Source organism: Nicotiana tomentosiformis, chromosome 4 (genome assembly GCF_000390325.3).
Source record: "Nicotiana tomentosiformis chromosome 4, ASM39032v3, whole genome shotgun sequence".
Classification (NCBI taxonomy): domain Eukaryota; kingdom Viridiplantae; phylum Streptophyta; class Magnoliopsida; order Solanales; family Solanaceae; genus Nicotiana; species Nicotiana tomentosiformis.
This window is the reverse complement of record NC_090815.1, coordinates 103,456,994-103,476,457: the sequence shown is the minus strand read 5'-3', so window position 1 is coordinate 103,476,457 and position 19,464 is coordinate 103,456,994. Positions and strand designations below refer to the sequence as shown.

At 34.9% G+C, this 19,464-nt stretch overlaps 2 protein-coding genes across 8 annotated transcripts; one reads left to right on the top strand and one right to left on the bottom strand.

Moving 5' to 3' along the window:
* Window positions 1–678: 678 nt before the first annotated feature.
* On the top strand, window positions 679–4,765 carry LOC104111659 (serine/threonine-protein kinase SAPK1). 3 transcript variants are annotated; one of them, XM_018776143.3, is made up of 9 exons: window positions 686–1,181; window positions 1,319–1,400; window positions 2,507–2,608; window positions 3,064–3,117; window positions 3,204–3,296; window positions 3,380–3,472; window positions 3,563–3,667; window positions 3,990–4,088; window positions 4,348–4,765. In XM_018776143.3, the coding sequence occupies exons 2-9, from the start codon at window positions 1,353–1,355 to the stop codon at window positions 4,621–4,623; spliced, it is 870 nt and encodes a 289-aa protein (XP_018631659.1). In that variant the 5' UTR covers window positions 686–1,181; window positions 1,319–1,352; the 3' UTR covers window positions 4,624–4,765. The 3 variants fall into 3 exon arrangements, with proteins under 3 accessions (XP_009619697.1, XP_018631659.1, XP_009619696.1); XM_009621401.4 differs by having other exon boundaries at window positions 687–1,181; window positions 1,326–1,400; XM_009621402.4 differs by lacking the exon at window positions 3,990–4,088 and having other exon boundaries at window positions 679–1,181; window positions 1,326–1,400.
* Window positions 4,766–5,651: 886 nt separating this feature from the next.
* LOC104111660 (lysine-specific demethylase JMJ21) lies at window positions 5,652–15,659 on the bottom strand. Of its 5 annotated transcripts, none has more exons than XM_070200083.1 (17): window positions 15,326–15,467; window positions 14,718–14,995; window positions 14,540–14,650; window positions 14,392–14,446; window positions 14,133–14,276; window positions 13,040–13,237; window positions 12,763–12,962; window positions 11,593–11,692; window positions 10,921–11,481; window positions 10,261–10,383; window positions 9,895–9,975; window positions 9,482–9,810; window positions 9,102–9,410; window positions 7,875–7,941; window positions 7,523–7,736; window positions 6,510–6,672; window positions 5,652–5,984 (listed from the first exon to the last, which is right to left on the bottom strand). In XM_070200083.1, the coding sequence occupies exons 3-17, from the start codon at window positions 14,644–14,646 to the stop codon at window positions 5,846–5,848; spliced, it is 2,790 nt and encodes a 929-aa protein (XP_070056184.1). In that variant the 5' UTR covers window positions 14,647–14,650; window positions 14,718–14,995; window positions 15,326–15,467; the 3' UTR covers window positions 5,652–5,845. The 5 variants fall into 5 exon arrangements, with proteins under 5 accessions (XP_070056184.1, XP_070056185.1, XP_070056182.1 ...); XM_070200084.1 differs by having other exon boundaries at window positions 14,718–14,984; window positions 15,326–15,431; XM_070200081.1 differs by lacking the exon at window positions 14,718–14,995 and having other exon boundaries at window positions 15,326–15,650.
* Window positions 15,660–19,464: the final 3,805 nt, after the last annotated feature.

Below are 19,464 nucleotides of genomic sequence, written 5' to 3'. Positions count from 1 at the left end.
ATTAAATTTCAAGAATAAAAAATTTGTACATCTATTGATAAATATTAGAAGGGTAATAAATAAGACAAAGTCAATTTATAAGATAATAAAAGATCACATTACAGTGTAGCAATATTAAGTAATAAATAATGCAAAAACTATAAGCAAGGAACAAAAATGAGAAAAAAATTCATTCTAAAAGTGTTGAAGAATAGGATTTATTTGAATTTGAGATGAAAAATAGAGTGACATTAAGAATGTTGTTAAAATAATATAATTTAATGTGCTCAAACAAGAAAGATCACAACGTTACACGTTTAGTATTCTTTAATATTGACCGTAAAATATAATACAAGTGTCAAAATTAAAGGGTTTGGTTATTACATATATAGAAAAAGAAAATAGGTTATTCACTATGAGATTTGAAAAATGGTTTCATGTCTTGCTTCTTAATTAATATTAAATAATTACTTATAATTTATATATAGAGATTTAATTTTAAAGTTATTTACACCTAATCCAAATAATCAAAATCATAATTTGATATGATTTATGTACGCTGGATCGCACTTATACTAATACTAGTCAGTAATAATAAAGAGGAAGAATTACTTGGTGTCATTTCTGTATATAAATAATTCCTCAAGAAAAAATCACAATTAGTGGCAACTTTCCTGCAAATCTTACCGACAAAGAAAGTTGTCTTCTCATCTTGTCTACTCTATTCTTTGTTTCGTTATCAACTCTTACCACGTGTATATCCATATCTCTTTCACTTCAATCCCCGAAACTCAAACCTTTAACCGCAGTAATAAAGTAAAAACTTACAAAACACGCTTCTCTTTCTTGTCTTCTTCTTACCCACTGAGCTGACCTGATAGTGATGACAATAGTTAGTTAATTTATGAAAACTTAACCTCTGAAAATTTTGAACCTCCTTTTCTCTTACCTTTGAATTTTATCAATTCAGTAAGCCAATATACGCAAGGCATTTGAGAAAAAGTTTGATTTTTTCTGAATTCTGAAGAATCTGAGATTAAACCCCTTTTCCCTTTTTAAATTTTATATTTTTTCCCTTGATTATGGAGCGTTATGAGATAGTAAAGGAGTTGGGTTCTGGTAATTTTGGGGTAGCCAAGCTTGTTAGTGACAAGAAAACCAAAGAGCTCTTTGCTGTCAAATTTATTGAAAGAGGCCAAAAGGTTTTTTTTTTTTCCCACCTTAAATTTCATACCTTTACTTCATATTCGGTTATATATTTTTGATTTTTCATTAAAATATTTGTTAATTTATGTTCTTGGTGATGATATTATGGTTTTTTTGGTTGGACTATTTTGAGGTTGCAGATAGATGAACATGTGCAAAGGGAAATTATGAATCACAGATCATTGAAACATCCAAATATAGTCAGATTTAAAGAGGTGCGTGTGCTCTGCTTCTTACTGTTAGAAAGGATCTTTCTTTTTATTTATTCTGTTATCTGCGTTTATTCCTCCTGGGGATTCTGAAAATTGCTGCCATCGACGCTTATAATAAGGAACTATTTTTAAGTTCTTTGTTTAACCATGTGATCAACAACACCAACAAAACTAGTGTAATCCCATAAGTGAGGTCTAAGGAATGTAGTGTATACGTAGACCTTACCCCCACCTTATAAAGATGGAGAAGGTATTTCCGATAGACCTTCGGCTCAAGGAACAGTGAAAATAAAGCAACCAAACAACAAACAATAGTAACAACAATGTAACATGGTAACAGACGCGAATGTCACATCATGTAATAATAAAGAACCATGAATAAGAAAATACAGGAATATTCCTAGTACTACTGGAAAGCCTAGGAGAAACACACTGCTACCTGTCAACCTTCAAACCTAATCCTCGACCTCCACACCTTCCTATCATGGGTCATATTTTTGGTAAGCTGAAACAATGCCATGTGTTGCCTAATTACGTCTCCCCGATACTTCTTTAGCCTACTCCTACCCTTCCTCAGATCCGGCATGGTCAACCTCTCACACCTCTAAACCAGAATATCTATGTCTCTGCTCACATGCCTGAACCATCTCAGTCTCGGTTCCCAACTTGTTTAACCATGTGATCATGTCTCATAAATGGTACCAACTCTGCTTGTTTTTTATTTTATTTTAAAATCACAAGTGGTAATGAATTTGATTATTGGAACAGAAGATCTGGTTGGTAAAATGGTAATGGTAGTAATAAGATACTTAAGCTATGTAATGCCATGATTCTTTTTTAAAAGACTCTGCTGCTCGCAATTAAAATGCAATCTTTGGTATCTTATGGATTGAAAGCAAATTAACTTTTCTGAATAGTAGCCATAATCTTATGAATTGCAGATTATTTTGAGTTTGGCAATTTTACAATTGGTGGGATTACAATGACTGTTCAGAATCCTTGTCCTACATCCCTTAAAACATTAAATAGTTTAGCAAAGAGAGATGTATCTAAGTGATTAGTAGACCTATCCTTTGCTTTTTAGTCATGAATTGACTTAACTCGTATAGGTCTTGCTGACACCGACTCATCTAGCAATAGTAATGGAGTATGCTTCCGGAGGAGAACTCTTTGCAAGGATCTGTAATGCTGGAAAATTTAATGAAGATGAGGTAAGAAACCAGTTCCTAATTAGCCTTGGCTAGAACGGACAAACTGCATATTGCTCGCAGCTGTTTTAATTTTATCTCCAATGTAATGAATTCATGGTTAGTAGTGGTCTACAATGATATTCATATGGTCCTTCGACGTGGGAGGTCCACTGGTTAATATGCTTTTTACATTTTTAGAGGCAGAACATTAAAAGGCCTCAAGTCATGGCTCTGTTGATGAGTAGTGAAGTTAGCTTCTTAACTTCCAAGAATGCCATCTTAAAAGTTGAAACCATGGAGTAATATGCATTGGAAAGTGTCCATTAAATATGTTATCAGTTGACTATCCTCATGCTTAATGTATATAAATTCAAACTAAAAGCGTTTTTCCGATTTTACTGCTCAGTGAAGCATTTCCGAGCAGGCTCTTCTAATTTAATTTCAGCTGAGTGCTTGGTTATGTACTTGTTACTCAGGCAAGGTTCTTCTTTCAACAACTGATATCAGGGGTTAGCTACTGCCATTTCATGGTACATCATCTCTACTTCTCATGCTGTAAACTTCATTAATTCAGTCCTCCTTTGGAAACTAGTATGTTTCTGGTATTCTGTTGCAGCAAATCTGTCATAGAGATCTCAAATTGGAAAACACTTTACTCGATGGAAGTGCTGCACCACGTGTCAAAATATGCGATTTTGGGTACTCCAAGGTTACTGATCTTTTTCTCAAGTCTTAATTCTTGCTTCTATTCAAGGTTTAAGTTCATATTCTTAACTGCTACACTTGTTGCAGTCAACTGTCTTTCATTCTCAACCTAAGTCCACTGTAGGGACGCCTGCTTATGTAGCACCAGAGATCCTAACAAAGAAAGAATATGATGGGAAGGTGCTACTTCCTTCTTCTTTCCTTGCTAAAATTTTCCATAATGTTTCTCGTATATACTCATTTCTCTCCTTTTAATTCTTGGAACCATAGCTTGCAGATGTTTGGTCATGTGGAGTCACCTTATATGTAATGTTAGTTGGAGCTTATCCATTTCAAGACTCAAGCGATCCAAAAAACATTACAAAGACTATTGCTGTAAGTGATGGCAACATAATTAGATTTCTAGTGGATTACCCTGAATTTTGGTTATCAATTTACTGCATTAAATGAAGGGGAGCCTTGGCGTAACTGGTGAAGTTGCTGCCGTGGAAACAACCTCTTGGAGAAATGCAGGGTAAGGCCGTGTACAATAAACCCTTGTGGTTCGGCCCTTTCCCGGACCCCGCCCCGCGCATAGCGGGAGCTTAGTGCACCGGACTGCCCTTAATTTACTGCATTCAATGGATCATTCTATTAATGCAAGTGTCTAGCATTGAGCAATATACTGCAGCATTATGATTGGCTAGTTTCCGTGCAGAAAATACTAAGTGTCCGCTACTCAATCCCCGAACAAGTCCAAATTTCCCTTGAATGCCGCCATCTCTTATCCAGGATTTTTGTGGCAGACCCTGAAAAGGTAATAAATCATCAAGTCCTCTAATAAAGATGTGGATCATAGAATAGTTCATGTAATATGTCCAGAAATTACCTCATTGTCTCAATATATTATACTTAGACAAAAGGTTCAATCCCACCAAAGGCCCTCCCTTATTGTTCCTTCCATAAAATTGCATTCGCGTTTCATGATTAGTAAGAATACATAGCGCACCTCAGTATTGCGGATGTGCCTGAAGCATAATATAAAATTGGTGGTAATTTGCTGATTCTTTTTGCAGAGAATAACCATTCCTGAAATTAAAAAGCATCCCTGGTTTTTAAAGAACTTGCCAGTGGAACTGATGGAAGGAGGAAGTTACCAATGCGTCGATGTAAATAACCCCTCCCAAAGTATGGACGAAGTTCTGGCAATAATACAAGAGGCTAGAGTTCCTTTGCAGGTACCAAAGGGTGGAACCAATTCTTTTTGGGGCAGCATGGAACTTGATGAATTAGATGAAGCTGATATTGAAGATATAATTGAAAATAGTGGCGATTTTGTTGGTCAATTGTGATGTAAGTACACAGTAACATAATTACCAAAAGGGTGAACGTGTAGTGTGCTGTATTATCCAGAATTGACTCTCAGAGTTCACCCTATAATTTGCTGATATTTTATATGTTTGACTTGGTAAAGAGTGTTTACTACTTTTGAAACCTTGGTCTTGTGGAATTTTAGGTAGTTATCACACCTATTGGGTGCGGACCTTCCCGGCCCTTGCGTGAACGCGAGATGCTTCGTGCATCAGGCTGCCCTTTCTTTTCCTTGACACTAGATAAGGAGTACAATAAACGAAAATAACATAAGCAGTAACGACTAATATGTCGTAGAGGAGCAAAAAGAGAAGGTTTCAGAAAAACAGTGACTTCTGGAACTGAAATACATGGAGACGGTGTAAAGCAATCTCTAAGACGAAAATAATAGTTTATAAATTGGTGCTGGCAAGAAGTCACCAATTTTCTCTAAATTTGCATTATATTGACAACAAGAAAGTATAACTCAAGTGTTAGGTATAGTACTATAAATTGGCGTTGGCAACAACATTCAACAATTTTCTCTAAATTTGCCTTATATTTTAATCTGTCTAACTCAACTGTTAAAAGTTCATATTTATTTTCTAGATTTTAGAAGCTCACAAGGCGCATCGAACTGTGAGTTGTCTGAATTTGGAATTACTATATATTTTAATTTTTTTTTTTGGCAATGTAGAGTTTTAGTGGCGAAATCTCTGACCTTTATAACATAGCATTCATTGTGTCCGTTGAATATGCCAAGACAACATTGTTGTCGTACTAAAATTGTCCCATAGAACGATTTTTCAACAATATTCCGTTTGTAGGTAGCATAAGACGTGAACTCAATATCTTTGTTACTTTGTAAATCGGCATATATACAGGTTATCTTCAGAGGACGACAATGTTCAATTATATGCATGCCAAACGTATAGAAGAACATCAGGACAAACTCAGGTAAGACATGTTCCCAAAGGAAAGCGGTAAAATTACTAAAATCAGGACACGTTGTTTTCCACCGGAGTACTAATTCCACAATCATTGTTTTTATGTTTTATATTTTATTAAAATGTTAACGATGTGATCAGAAGTTAAGATGAATAAAATCAACAAATAAACTCAAACAAATGTGAGTGTACTAGCGACTGGACTTATTCAACATACAGCAATAGAACTTTTACCAGGGGCGTGAAAGACTAAATTAAAAAAGAACAAAAAGAAAGTTTAACAGCAGCCTGTATAACTGTTAAGATCTCCCCATACAGCTTCCTCGACTTCTTCCCATGATTTTGCCTTCCTTAGTTCCTTCCAAGTACCGAAAACAGCTCCGAGAACATTTTCATCATGCAAAATACAGTAGCACCTGTATCGACGAAAGTCGTTCAAGGTGAGTTTCTAGCATATTTCATGGCAAAAGGAGTACGACGCTCCAATCTACTCTACTCTATCTTCATCTACAGTTCTCATGTTGGCTATCACATACAACATTCGGTGGTCTCTAGTTCTAATTATCTACTAAAACCTCCTCAACTTAACAGTAATGCAGTATATAATGACTCGAGTTTGAAAGTGATTGAGGGGTCTGATTGATGAGAGTATCATATCGGTGGAAATCAACAATTCTAAAAATGACAAATGATGCCTCGATTTGGTGAAGGACGAGGGTCATGGATTCTAAGGCCTGAGTCCACATGTCAACATTAGCCCAAATATATGTCGGTTGCCACATAATCCAAGCACGCGTTACTATCTTCATAAGGTTGGGTATTATATAAGCTCTATTAGTGAAATTTGACTTTGAAGAACAAAAGGCCTCCAATTATCTCATGGAAAAACACACGAGGACAACATAGAAGAAATATGACATCGTCAGACCATATGTACTCACATGGCTCGGTAAGAAAGTCTCTGAAATCTGTTGCTTTCAGCTGATGCATTAAGTCCTCTTTTAACAAATGGAAGTTTATAGCTATCCAAAAACTGCTTCAGTAAACGTGGATCTCCTCTAAAGACATCCAGGTATATCGGGATTAAGTCAGAAATCGGGTCCCCTGAGAAAAAAACTGGGTTAATGATCACAGAAACTCAAATGTTTAAAACTAAAATCAAATCAATGAACATTTTATAACCTTCCACATCTTAAGTTTTTAGTGATGCAAGATTTACAGTGCTAACTTTAGACTGATCTAGTTAAAGTTAAGTAATGGCAGGTATAATATTTTCATGCAAGACTCTCTGTGCCAATTAATATCCACCAAAAAGCTTCTCTTGTCAGAAGTATGCGAAATCACTTAAAAAAGGTAAAGCCTTTTTCTAAAATGGACCTTAGATACCTTATTGATTAGCCTACATGTTAAAATAAGTAAACCTAATCTGCACATTGTAAGGAGGGCAGAATCTAACTGTGTCTTAGAATTACTATGCCAAACATATAGGAAAAAAAAATACTTCACAAATTATACTCACAAAACAGTAAATTGGAAGTAGTTACGACTCTGACTCTAAAACTTTTCTTCTTCTTCGTCTTTTTCTTAAATAAAAAAAAATGTTTTCTTTTAAATAGGCAAAGCCTGCCTCTGAAGCTGGTGCCAAATTCCAAATCTGTTCCATATCTATTTCCCTTTTTCTTTTCTTATTTTTCTCTTTTTCTGCTATTATAATCATTGATATTCATCTAATATGCTCATAAACTTTACCATATTCATTTGATACAAGCAGTTATTAAAAAGTTACCATCTTAGACATACCGTAACTTCTCCAAATTACACATAATCTAGGGCCAAGCAGTAGAAGCCTAGTAGAGTCCAAATAAGAACATGGTTCATTCATCAGGAAAAGAAATATGAAACTATCAGCAGACCAAGCCCGAAAAAGCAAGGTCAAAGTTGCTTAATAACTCACCAACTGAAAGATCACTGAAATCAAGTATATGAGTAGGACGCCATGCATGTCTAGGCTCACCCAAATCAGATCCATTAGCATAAACATTGTCAATCAACTCAGGATCATCAATAGTCCCTGCAGAGCGAGAAGCAACGGAACATGGTTCCATGTGGATATTGTCATCCATTACATCGGAGTGTATCCAGGTACAAGATCTGGATCCCATATCAACCTTATAAAGGAGACAATAAACAAGAAGTCAGAGAAATGCATTTTCATCAGAGGAAGGAAAAAGGGACAAAAGAAACAATAAAATGTCTAGCAGATTGAAGGAAGTCCAATGAATCACTTCATTCTTAAATATAAGAACCTTTCCAAGGCCATCAGGGATGTATTCCTCAACTTTCTCAATCAGTTCTCTGGGAATCGGATCACCCCTACAGATTGAAACAACAAAAGACTCAGATCCAACTTGTGCATTAGAAGCTCAAATTCACAGTGCTTGTGCCAGCATATCTAAATGTACAGTGAAAAGGTCACATATAGGTGTCACACTGCAAAAGAGAAATAGAGTAGAAAGCAGGCATCATAATACCCAACATACAGAGATTCTTTTTTGATGAAGAATTAACACATACAGAGATTAACAGGCCAATCTGTCTGAATAGATTTTTTTTCAATTAAGGCACAAATAACTGACGTACATTACCTTTTATGAAGTGAAAAAAAAAGTTAAAACATTAATCCAGTAGAAAACAAGCACCACAAAACCCAAAACACAGAGGTTAACAAGAAGTCCTTGGCTAAATATAATTCGTCCTCTATATTAAATAATAACTGAACATAATTGTCTTTCATGTGGTGAACAAGAGAGTTAAGCTAGGATAACATGCCGCCTCTACCATCTTAATTATGCAATATATAAGTAGTAAAAAAGTCATTAAGGATTTTAATTTTTCAATTCAAGAAATAACTTTATAAGAGTATCATTTCCCCCCCAATGTAGGTGTCTTATGAAATTTCAAAACTACATTTCTTTATAAAAGAAATTCATAACTATTAAACTAAAAGTTGAAATGCGTTTTATGTGTCTTTGTTTATTAAAAGTAGAGTTTAACTTTATTATATTTAAATCAAAATTAGTCAAATAATAGACATTTGTAGCATTATTTGGAATAGAAGAGGGCCCCAAGTACCATTTTGAAGAAACTAGTGGTAAGTCGTGGTAGGCAATAGTCCAAAGAAAGGCTTTAGTTTAATAGAATAACACATATCGCTGATCTGACACCAAATGAAGAGACAATTAAGAATCAAAAAAGAAAACATTCGTATTATCCCTGACATAGTTATTACATTAATGCAACACTAACCAACCCAAGAATTCTATAAAATAATAGAGAGGAATTAGACCCACAGTTTTATTATCTATGGCGTTTGTATCTAGGAGAATAAACGAAGATCATGGTGTCAAATATCACAGTCAAAGTCACAAAACCAGGTGAGTAGAAGCAAAGGTAATAAGAGAAGATTCACTACATAATACTGAGACTTTAAAGCTGCTTTGTGATCAACAAAGTATTCGGTATTAAAGGTTTACCATTTGGTCAAGCGGTTACAAACATCCTTCTTTCTCCTGTTCAGAGTTCTCAGGAACAAATTCCACTCTCCAGGAGCACAAATCTTGTCCTCATCATCCTCCAGATACCCATTAGCATTGAGGAGTTCTTTCTGCTGGGATTCCGAATATATTGAATCATTCAAAGCTGGGCATGGCACAAGATGAAGGTTGCGCATTTGTTCTCCCAGGAAGGAGGCCAAATTTACAGTATCTTCCCATGAGATGGAATCTCTTCTGCTAACAAGAGCAAAGTAAATGAAAAGGAGGAGCAGTGCTTCAAAATAACAACTGAAAGTACTTCAAATGAATGATACAGTCAATTATAGACATCTATTAAAATAGAGATGGATCTCACTAACATTTGAGCATATATTTTTCCTTTGCATCTCTGTGTTATGACATATGGCCATAATGTTGAGCCGCTGCCAGCGCTTACTAGTTCGGGTAATGACATCCCAGCTTTTTTAAAATCAAACTGCCTTTTACTCCACAGACCAAATGGATAATCAACTTGCTCAAGTTCCACAAGGGGAGTAATGTTAGCAACCACCTCCGGAACTCCTTTGCCATCCCAATGCTGAACTTTATACAATCCATTTTCAATATAAAGAATCCCACTGGCCAAAACATTAGGAATGTGATTCTTCAGAGGGGAGTTTATTTTCTGGAGTAGACTGTAAAACTCAAGCTGCAAAAGATCAAACCATAACTGAATCAATAATAGTACAAAGAAATAGAAGGAAAAAAAAAACTGCCAGAACAACACATCTACCTCAGTGCCCAAAGAATGAAGACAAGCTTCTAATCCCTCTTCAACAAATATTTTTATAACATTGTCCCCAGCTAGATAAACCTGTACACAAGTATTACCACTTGTTAGGTTAATGATGATATTACATCTTTGTAAGAATAATTGATCTTCCACTCTTTCGTAAGACATCTCAACTTCAGCATTAACTCATTGAGATGAGAACAGCCTACTTGAGTATTGATGTTTTAACCCCTCAACATTATCACAAATGTTATAATGTCAGGCTCCAAGGATAACTAAAAGTTCCCTTCAACTTCAGTCTAGAGAAAAAAGTGACATTAAGAAATAAGCATAACAGTCGAAGATCCGCTAAGCACAAAAACTTACTGGATTGCTGCCTGTTCCAACAGGAAGCCTCTCATCATCAGTTGGCAACGGCAACCCATGAGAGGTACAAATTTCCGCCACATATGTGTACCATCTATCAGCATTCAGTGCCAGACAGGCTCCCTAGCAAAAATAATTCTAAGGTAGTCAGAAGTGATAACAGAAGCTTAAATTACATAAAAGTCACCCTGATGACAGATGACAATTATTAATCTAATACCTCATTGTGCACAGTATACATAACATGCGACTACGTGAGATCAGTTGTGCAGCTAAAAAAGGTCAAGGTTCCTGCTATGCAGCAACTTAGGCATATATACAACAACAACAACAACAACAAAAAACCCAGTATAATCCCACGAGTGGGGTCTGGGGAGGGTAGTGTGTACGCAAACCTTACCCCTACCTTGAGGGTAGAGAGGCTGTTTCCGAACTTAGGATAACTTAGTATCTTATTTCAAGGTCCAATACAAATAACAAACGGAAAGACATATAATGATAATTTTCTATTCCCCTAGCCACAATTGACTTTTTCCACGAAAGCTTCTAGTATACTTTGAAAAGTAATATTGACTCCCCCCCCCCCCCCCCCCCCCCCAAAAAAAAAAGAAGAAGAACAAAACTAACCATAAACAAGCAGAGAATGGAATACATAAATACCTTCCATATAAGGTCTCTAATCCCTGGTTTTTCAACCCAAAGCTTCGATAACCACTCTCTCATTTCTCGCTGCCCAATAGAGTTGCTCGAGCTCCATAACGAAGTGTAGTGATCCCGCTCTTTATCCAGAAACATAGCTAAGAAATTTATGTCATAAGAAAATTCCACCTCTCCCAAATCAGCATCTATAGTACTTCCGTTTTCTGAACCTTTCGCAGGTTGGTCAACTCTAATCCTCTTCTCTTTCCTTGACAGGTCAGAGGAGCTCAAACTGTTGTCCAAGGACAACACATTTTTCTTGACATCCTCAATACTGATATCATCCAAAGCAAGAAGCCCAGCACGGCAAACTCCTTTATGCCTATAACCAGGAGCCATATCCAGACATACAAATTCAAAGTTCTTGGAGTTCACAAAATTCTGTGTCACAGCAACAGTAGTCTCCAAATTTAGCACGCAATGCCACCATCCACTAGGGACAAATATTGTTTCCCCAGGCAGTTGAGTACATTCTATCGGCTTGTCTTCCTCAGCGAGAAGAGGGTAGAAGTCCAGCCACCACTGGGTGGACAGGAGAGAAAAATAACATAACATGGCTCAAACAAATAAAAAACCATCACAACATTAGGCAAAGTGGAAGCAAATTATTTGCATCTCAAAAATATTTAATACCTGCAAAGATGATGGAGTGTCAATACTGACATCACCATCTTCTTCATTTACATGAACTGTCACTCCTGAAGGTACTCTCCCAGGAGGATAAAGTGCCCACCTGCAAAATAAAGATGAACAATGACCTTTTTATCCCCCGATAAGCATCACAATGGTGATTAATCCACTAGTTCCAAACTACAGTATAGGAATAATTCTTGGAGCAGTGTAAAATGAGAACACCATCAAGATATTTCAAAAGTTCCAAATGATGTAAGTTACATGGTATAAACAAACTCAAATCTACTCCTTAAATTTAAAGCCTTCTGCCTTTTTCTTTTCTTTCCTTTTTTTTTGTTTGTGTGTGTGTGTGTGTGGGGGGGGGGTGTGGGGGGGGGGAAGGAGAGTCATAACTCAAGAAGTAGACAACTTAGCGCCATTTCTTATCATTGGAGAATTTTGAGCAAACAACATCAATCTAGTTTTATAGGCAATAAACTCCCAGCAGAGAGCCAAAATCTGTCTTTTGTCACCATCCACTTCTTCGCTGAGCTTCTTTTAGCTCATTCCCTGCTCCAAGCTATCATAAATGCAAAGCACTAAACTCGTACTGCATTAACTTACTAATGCCTATTCAGGAAAACTATGGGAAGATATTAATTGAGTCAAACTCTTTTTTCCTTTGTTTACACTTTTAAGAATATATGTATTTGGCTATTTTCAAGCACACTTTTCATGAAATAACTTCAAGGAAAAAAGTGAAAGACTGACCGAACTCAAATTTTCAGCAAAGCCAGCCTCTTTGTAGATATACACCCACGAACCTACCATGAAATGCAAGAAGTATGATATGCCTATAGGACAGAAGGGCAGTGAGCTTAAAAAAGCTCGTTCAGAAGTATAAGCTCTCTAAATAAAATTCCTACTTAAGCCTCAGCATGCATCTTTGACTTCTTTTACTTCAACACTAGGGCAGCTGACCAACCCCATCATCTCCACCAACAACTGAGCAAACTAGCATTATCTCCAATGCGTTCTGCCTTAACTTCATTGATTGGTGAGGGAGATTATCAACCAAGTAGGCAATAATGAGTACGAGTTTGACTGTTCAGGAATTATTAAAGAACACGTGCACTAATTGAAGTATTCAGCAAGACCCTGAGACAAGATGACTGGTTCTCAATAATATACCTTTTACGACCACATAAAAGTGTATTCCACGCACTAGTTAGGGCAGGATCAACATGCCAAGAGGCACCAGACCTCTCCGGTCCAATAATGAGCCATCTGAAAGGAGGTCGTTGATCCCTGTTCAGCACATCAAAGAAGTCTTCTTTGAATATATTTGGAACACTGTAATCCTTCAACAATTCTGGTGCAGTTTCCCCGAACTGAGAGAACATAATTCAAATTAGAACAATCTGTCACGAGAAACTGTACAGAGAGAATAGCAGGAGTGTAAAGGAACCTTCTCATCAAAAATGTAAAGAGGATCCTCGTCATGCTGAAGTTTGATATATGACACATATTCCTTAAGTTTTATCTTAATCTTGTGACGACTTCTTTGAGATAATTTAAATGCTGTATCTTCATATTTCTTCAAAAGCTCCTCCGTAGTCCATGTAGTGCTTGCAGGCCAAGTGTCAGCCAATCCAGCAATTAGTACCTGTTATAGTGTAAGTAATAAGCTTGGTGAAGAAGATAATCTATACTCTCATGAGCTGTCAATCAAGAAAACCATGCACATAAGCTGTCAGCACTAAAAATGTTCAGACTAATTAAACCCCTGCCTTTTGCCCCCTTTTAAGAATACATATGAACAACATAGGTCATATGATAGAAAATGCAACCAACTAGATTTAAAGAGAAAGATCCAGTCTATATCATCAATCAACTATACTAGTTGGAGTCTAGCCATATGAATCCTCTGTATAATACGATGAATTCAGTGTATATATAAGAAAGAAAAGGAGTGAAATGAAAGGCAAAAAATATAGTAATGGAGACGGGAAAAAACAAGAAGAAGAAGAGGCAACGAAGAATCACTAAACAACTTGTTTTCTGATATGCACGTGTAAAACTAATTAATACAAGACAATAAGCTCTCCCTTCATTTATTCAAGTGCCCTACTTTGACTTGGGAACAGCTAGTAAGGAACACTTGAAATGCCAGAATAGTTGAGTAGAAGTGGGTCCAAAAGTGACAGAAAACTAACTTCGCAAGAACTTGAACATTTTAGTCTGTTTTCAAGTGGAAACTACAGTAATTTTTGACACTAGGATATCTGTTGAAGGTAATAGAGTAAAGGTTTTCCTTTTAGCAAAGTAGACACAATTGTGGGATAACTTAAATAACAGAAAATATGACATATAATTTGAGAAAGTCAGTATGTTCAACGGAAAGGAGGTAAAATGGCATGAAATGATGCAAGCTAAAACATAACTTTACCACAAGTTGTATGCGATATAAATAGTGGATACAAAGATAATCTAACAAATTACCAACAATCTAACAACCACGCAATGTGAGTTAAAACGATTTTAGGTGGCGAACACCATACCGGTTTCTGTCCATCATACTTATCATGAAACTCTTCTATAGAAAGGTTCTTCGCTCTTTCCACGTTTCCGGTATCATAATAAAATCCATTCAATGATGTATAGCACCGGTATAATCTACGATACAGGAACAAAGAATTGAATCCTGCACAAGTTGAGCTCCCATTAGTAAATTGTGTAGAAAATCCAAGAAACCAATAGAAACATATGTATATATATATATATATATATATATATATATATATATATATATATATTTCCATCAAAGTGTAGCGGCTTCCGGCAGGATTCCTTGTTTTCAAAAGCCACATTCAATCTACATCCAAAGGGAAAATACAATGAACTGTCAGAAAACAGAATATATGAAGACTAACTACACTGCAGAGAAAAATCCTATGAATATCCATACTGGTCCAGGGCTGTTCTTTTCCAGGAGCCTTTATACTGAAGCTGACGATTAGCAATATCAAGGCATATGCTCATCCATAGGGGCTCCTCATTGCATAGAATATACATCACACTGCAAAATGGTAAGTATTTGAGAAATGTACTGGATAAAGTGGCACTGATTATTTCCTTAAGCTTACATCAGAAAATGAAGGCACTGAGAGCACTTCGAATAAGGAGCTGTATCTCAAGAAATCATGTCCAATCAATAAGCTCGGCTCTACTGACTCTACGAGTGATTAATAGGCATAGGGGCACAATCAATAAAGGTAGTAACTTTGTCATTATCATCCACACTATCTTAAGCAGATATTCCACGTATTTAATCAGATTCCAATCAACATGCTCACAGGCACACCAACAACTTGATCACCCGGCCAGAAATAAGCAAACAATGAGCAAACTATCTGGCATCTATCTGCCATAGACCAATAATAAATGAAAATGAGAAGAAAGAAACGGACACAAGATCCACATTCTACTACTTCATAGAGATTAAATAAAAATTGAACACCTATAGGTCAGAAGAAGCAATGAATCATGCAATTGAATGAACTAAACCTTAATTAAATTCGAAATTGAACCGTCATTCATATTTACATATAATAAGCAGAAATTGAGCTCCAAACCAAAAGTCATTCCGAATCATACAAACTATATGATCACAAATTCCACATTCAAAAACATCAAAAATACACAAAACTAAGTTTTTTTTTTGTAGAAAAAACAGTAAAAGAATGGAAAAAACCTGCTAACACAGGAAAGGCGAGCGACATCGCGAGGAGTGAGAAAAGTCAGTATAGCGCACAAAACTTCGTCGGGAAGAATGCGGAGGTCTCCGAGAGCCGCCGGCCTCCGATCTATTTGTTCAACTTCCATTGGCGATGACTCAGGTCGCGTTTGCAATTGAGGATTTTCTTCTACCTCCATTGTTTTGTTTTTCTAATGTTTGAATTGAGAAGATGATTTGCAGAACTCAATAGTTTGTTAAATCTGCCGCGTAAAACATAAGCAACTCTTCAGCGCGTTAGATTCTTTCTTTTTCTTCTTTTTTAAAACCTTTTCTCCGGTTCCTTAGGCGTGGTAATAACGTGTCGCGTTCCACCAAAATTCATATGCTATCCAATTATCATTGGTTTTGTTCGTCTTTGTTGCAAATTTCTACTATTTCTTTTCTTTCCAAAAATAAGTTAGAAGTTTTTGCACGAAAACAGTACGAAATATTTTTTATACTTTTGTCAGCATTATATTTTGAAAAGGTTATAAAAAAGCGAACACCTAACGAAATTGACATATTACAATTTACACACACTCCCCTTAGTTTCTAAAAACTGCAATAACTCCAACTTATAGAGCTTTAGGACAAGATTTGATCAAATGAAACATAATCGCGAGTTTAACTTTATGCACTTATAGTATATTGTTTATTTTTGAAAAGTTTACATTATATTATTTTTTTAATACCGTCGTGTCAAGATAACTTAAAGTATATGATTGTAAATAATAATCTCATTTACTCACATAGAAATAAAGGATATAACATGTTTAACATGTTAAAATATATTGATATTGTAAAAATTTTGTACACTAATAATGTATATAAGTTAAATCATGGTAGAATAGTGCATATCTCCCTGTATGTGCGGACACATAGTGTAAGTACTTTATCATGTACTATTGAATTGGATATCTTTTTTTTCCCAAGGGAATTGGATATCTTAAACATTGTGTTGCATTTGACATTTAAATTTACAATAAGTTAAAAGAGGATTAGTGACCCCTTTATTTTAAGTCATTGTCTTATTTTCACTTTAAACATATGTACCAATAAGTTCTTTTCTCAAATGTTAAGAAAATAACAAATTTGTTCAGAATTTAATTTGTTGAGAAAACATGTTGTGACATTATTGGGCCTTTCTGTTTTTTCTTTAGGAAAAAAAATATTCAGAAATAGTCAGATTTACAAGTGGTAATTGAAAAATAGCTACAGTTTCAAAAGTAATTCAAATTCAGCCAAATTTTTATGTAAAGATAAAATTTGAACAAAAAACCCTTAAAATTCCGGTATAATATGCTGTAGTTTGAATTTTTTACATATGAGATTCCATCATAATGTGTTGAAATTCCAACATAATATGCTGGAAGTTTACACGCAGGAGCTCCATAATCCATCGTATTATGCTGAAATTTTCCGTGTGCTGGAGTTGCAACATAATATGCTGGAAGTTTATACGCATGAGCTCCATAATCCAACATATTATGCTAGAACTTTCTGTGTTTTAGCAAAATAATAATTATTTTTCAATGACTTTACAAACGCCGACTATTTTCAATTATCAGTCCGAAAACTGACTAGCCCGTGCTATTTTCACTTTCTTTAGATGTTAAGCGGAGATATTTAATCCATGTGCGTGGCTATAGGAAATAGTAAATTGGGTCAGATAAAATCTTTCGGTGAGCATTAAAATCTTAAATTTATTTTGGCACAAGCTAGAATTGGTATATATCAATTTGAGTCGAAGAAAAGATAAATTAAAGTAATGAGACGAAATGAAAAAAAGACGATATACAGTCTTTTACTCTTTTTAACGATCTGTATTCACTTGACGTCTATAAGATTCCATTTTCTTTGCCCTTCTGATTTTCAATGTGCAAAGTAGTGATGTTCACTAGGAATATAGATGTTTAAAAGTTTTTGTTGGGATACGCTATACGGTAGAATGAGATTGAGAAAATTAAAATTTTACAGAAAAAAACCTCTTTGCCTTTTTATTTTCACTAAACAAGCACCATATTCAAGAACAATTAAAAAACAACTATAACTAATAATTTGTTTGTTTTGCATAAACGTTAATTCACAATTACTTCTTTTTTTTTCCTTCTAAAAGTTTTCAAACACAATTTCTGATTATGCTTTAGTGATGTCCTTAATTGTGTGTTCCTTTCTAATGTGTTAGCCACTTTTTTGGCAGAGTCTGAGATTAAAACCCTCACCAATGTGGCATGCATCGGCTTAGAGTGGCAAATATACAAAATTGCTAACTAACAAAAGGAGGACAATAAGAAAACAACCTTAACATTAGTATTTGTCTGTGTTGTAACTAAATTTCACGTGTTCTCAAAGAGAGCTAGCTATCCCTTTAGCTTTCAGCACAAATACTGAGAATACGGTGAAACCTATTACGTAAATGGCATGCACAAGTTCTCTTCATGAAATGATGATATATTTTCCACAGCCTTATTTATTTCTAGCATTTTGTATGATATAAGACATCTTACTCCAAATTTTAATGAACCTTTTTGCACTAAAGTCCAATTGAACTGGCGTTTCCAAATTTCTAATCGGCCGCACGTGTTTGGTTATAAACTTTCATCGTTTGTATAAAAAGCAGTAGAAAGATTACTATTCCAAAGGAAAGGGAAATGTTATTAAAGAAGACAAAAAATGGCCAAAACTATCCTTATATTATTGAGTCAAAAATACCTCCACCGTTATCTTTCTGGCTCATATATGCTCCTACGACTAACGGTCAATGCCAAATAAAAAAAATATTTAAATTATACGTAATAACTTTTTATTGGTCCAATTTTAAACCATGACTATAATTAAATAAACCCACCTTTAATCCTTTTTTTACCTAACACCAAAATCCGACCCACAAAAAAAAAAAAAAAAGAGAAAAAATGACCCTCTATAGCCCCTCAAAAGTTTAATAGCTCATGTTTTCCCCATTGACACGAAATGTCTCTCCGACCCAAATATATTACATCTAATAACCCGAAATGTCTATTTTGTATATTTTTTGTATAGTGACAGTCTATTTTGTATATGTTTTGTATAGTGACAGTCTATTGTATATAAATTGTATAGTGACTGTGTATTTAGTATATTTTTTGTATAGTAACAGTCTATTTTGTATATATTTTGTATAGTGACAGTCTATTTAGTATATTTTTTATATAGTGACGGTTTATTTTATATATATTTTTTTATTGACAATCTATTGTATATAAATTGTATAGTGACAATCTATTTTGTATAATTTTTGTACAGTAACAATCTATTTTATATAATTATATGTATAAATTATCTCCCTTATCTAGAAAAAGATTCAAGATTTCAGATCTTTATGTTCCATAAATTTATGTTTTTGTTTGTTGGGTTTTGTTTTCTCCTCTTTTCTTGGTGGTCGTAGGTGAGTGGCACATATTGACAATTGATAGATTGGACCGTTACTGTGATTGTTATCCTTAAAGAATTTGTTAAATACGTTAGTTTGATAGAATTTATCAATTGCAAGAGTTTAATATAGAAAAGGGCACATTTATCTTATACTCCTATTTATCTACCATTACTAAAAAAATAAGTTAAAAGAATTATTACACAAAAAATTAAAATAAATAATGTAAACATAATATTAAAAACTAGTATAAGGGATGTCAATCTATGAAATTATCATAACGGTAAATTATAATTTTGTAGAAGAAAGCTGAGACTCGGGGGCGGCACAATGGTTAACATAATTTATTTGTTTTTGGTCACAAGTTGTAATGTGCAATTGTGGGCTAGCGGTTGTTTATAGTTTTTGCCGAGCGGCTAACTTTGTCAAAATCTCTAAAACAAATTGGCCAACTCTTGATTGTCAAAAAAAATAACTTCTCCATCTTTTCAACTCTACATCACCATAGTTGTCATCACCCCCTTTTTTCCATAACAACAATGCTGCCACCACAATCATGATTCTCATGTTTACTCCATTACTCCATTTTAAAACAATAACAACAAGAATATTATGCTAATCGAAAAGGTTCCGATTAGAAAATCTTTAATTTTTCCGATTTGATGTCCTTTTTTTGTTGTAAAATTAGGATTTTGTTCAAGGAGGA

Coding starts and splice junctions, on each gene's coding strand:
- LOC104111660 (XM_070200081.1), bottom strand. CDS start 15,507: ATGGAGGTAGAAGAAAATCCTCAATTGCAAACGCGACCTGAGTCATCG. Junction 11,693..12,762: donor CTTTTATGTGGTCGTAAAAG/GTATATTATTGA, acceptor TTTATTTTGCAG/GTGGGCACTTTATCCTCCTG. Junction 7,737..7,874: donor TCCCTGATGGCCTTGGAAAG/GTTCTTATATTT, acceptor CTCCTTTATAAG/GTTGATATGGGATCCAGATC.
- LOC104111659 (XM_009621401.4), top strand. CDS start 1,062: ATGGAGCGTTATGAGATAGTAAAGGAGTTGGGTTCTGGTAATTTTGGG. Junction 3,297..3,379: donor GCGATTTTGGGTACTCCAAG/GTTACTGATCTT, acceptor CACTTGTTGCAG/TCAACTGTCTTTCATTCTCA. Junction 3,473..3,562: donor AGAAAGAATATGATGGGAAG/GTGCTACTTCCT, acceptor TTGGAACCATAG/CTTGCAGATGTTTGGTCATG.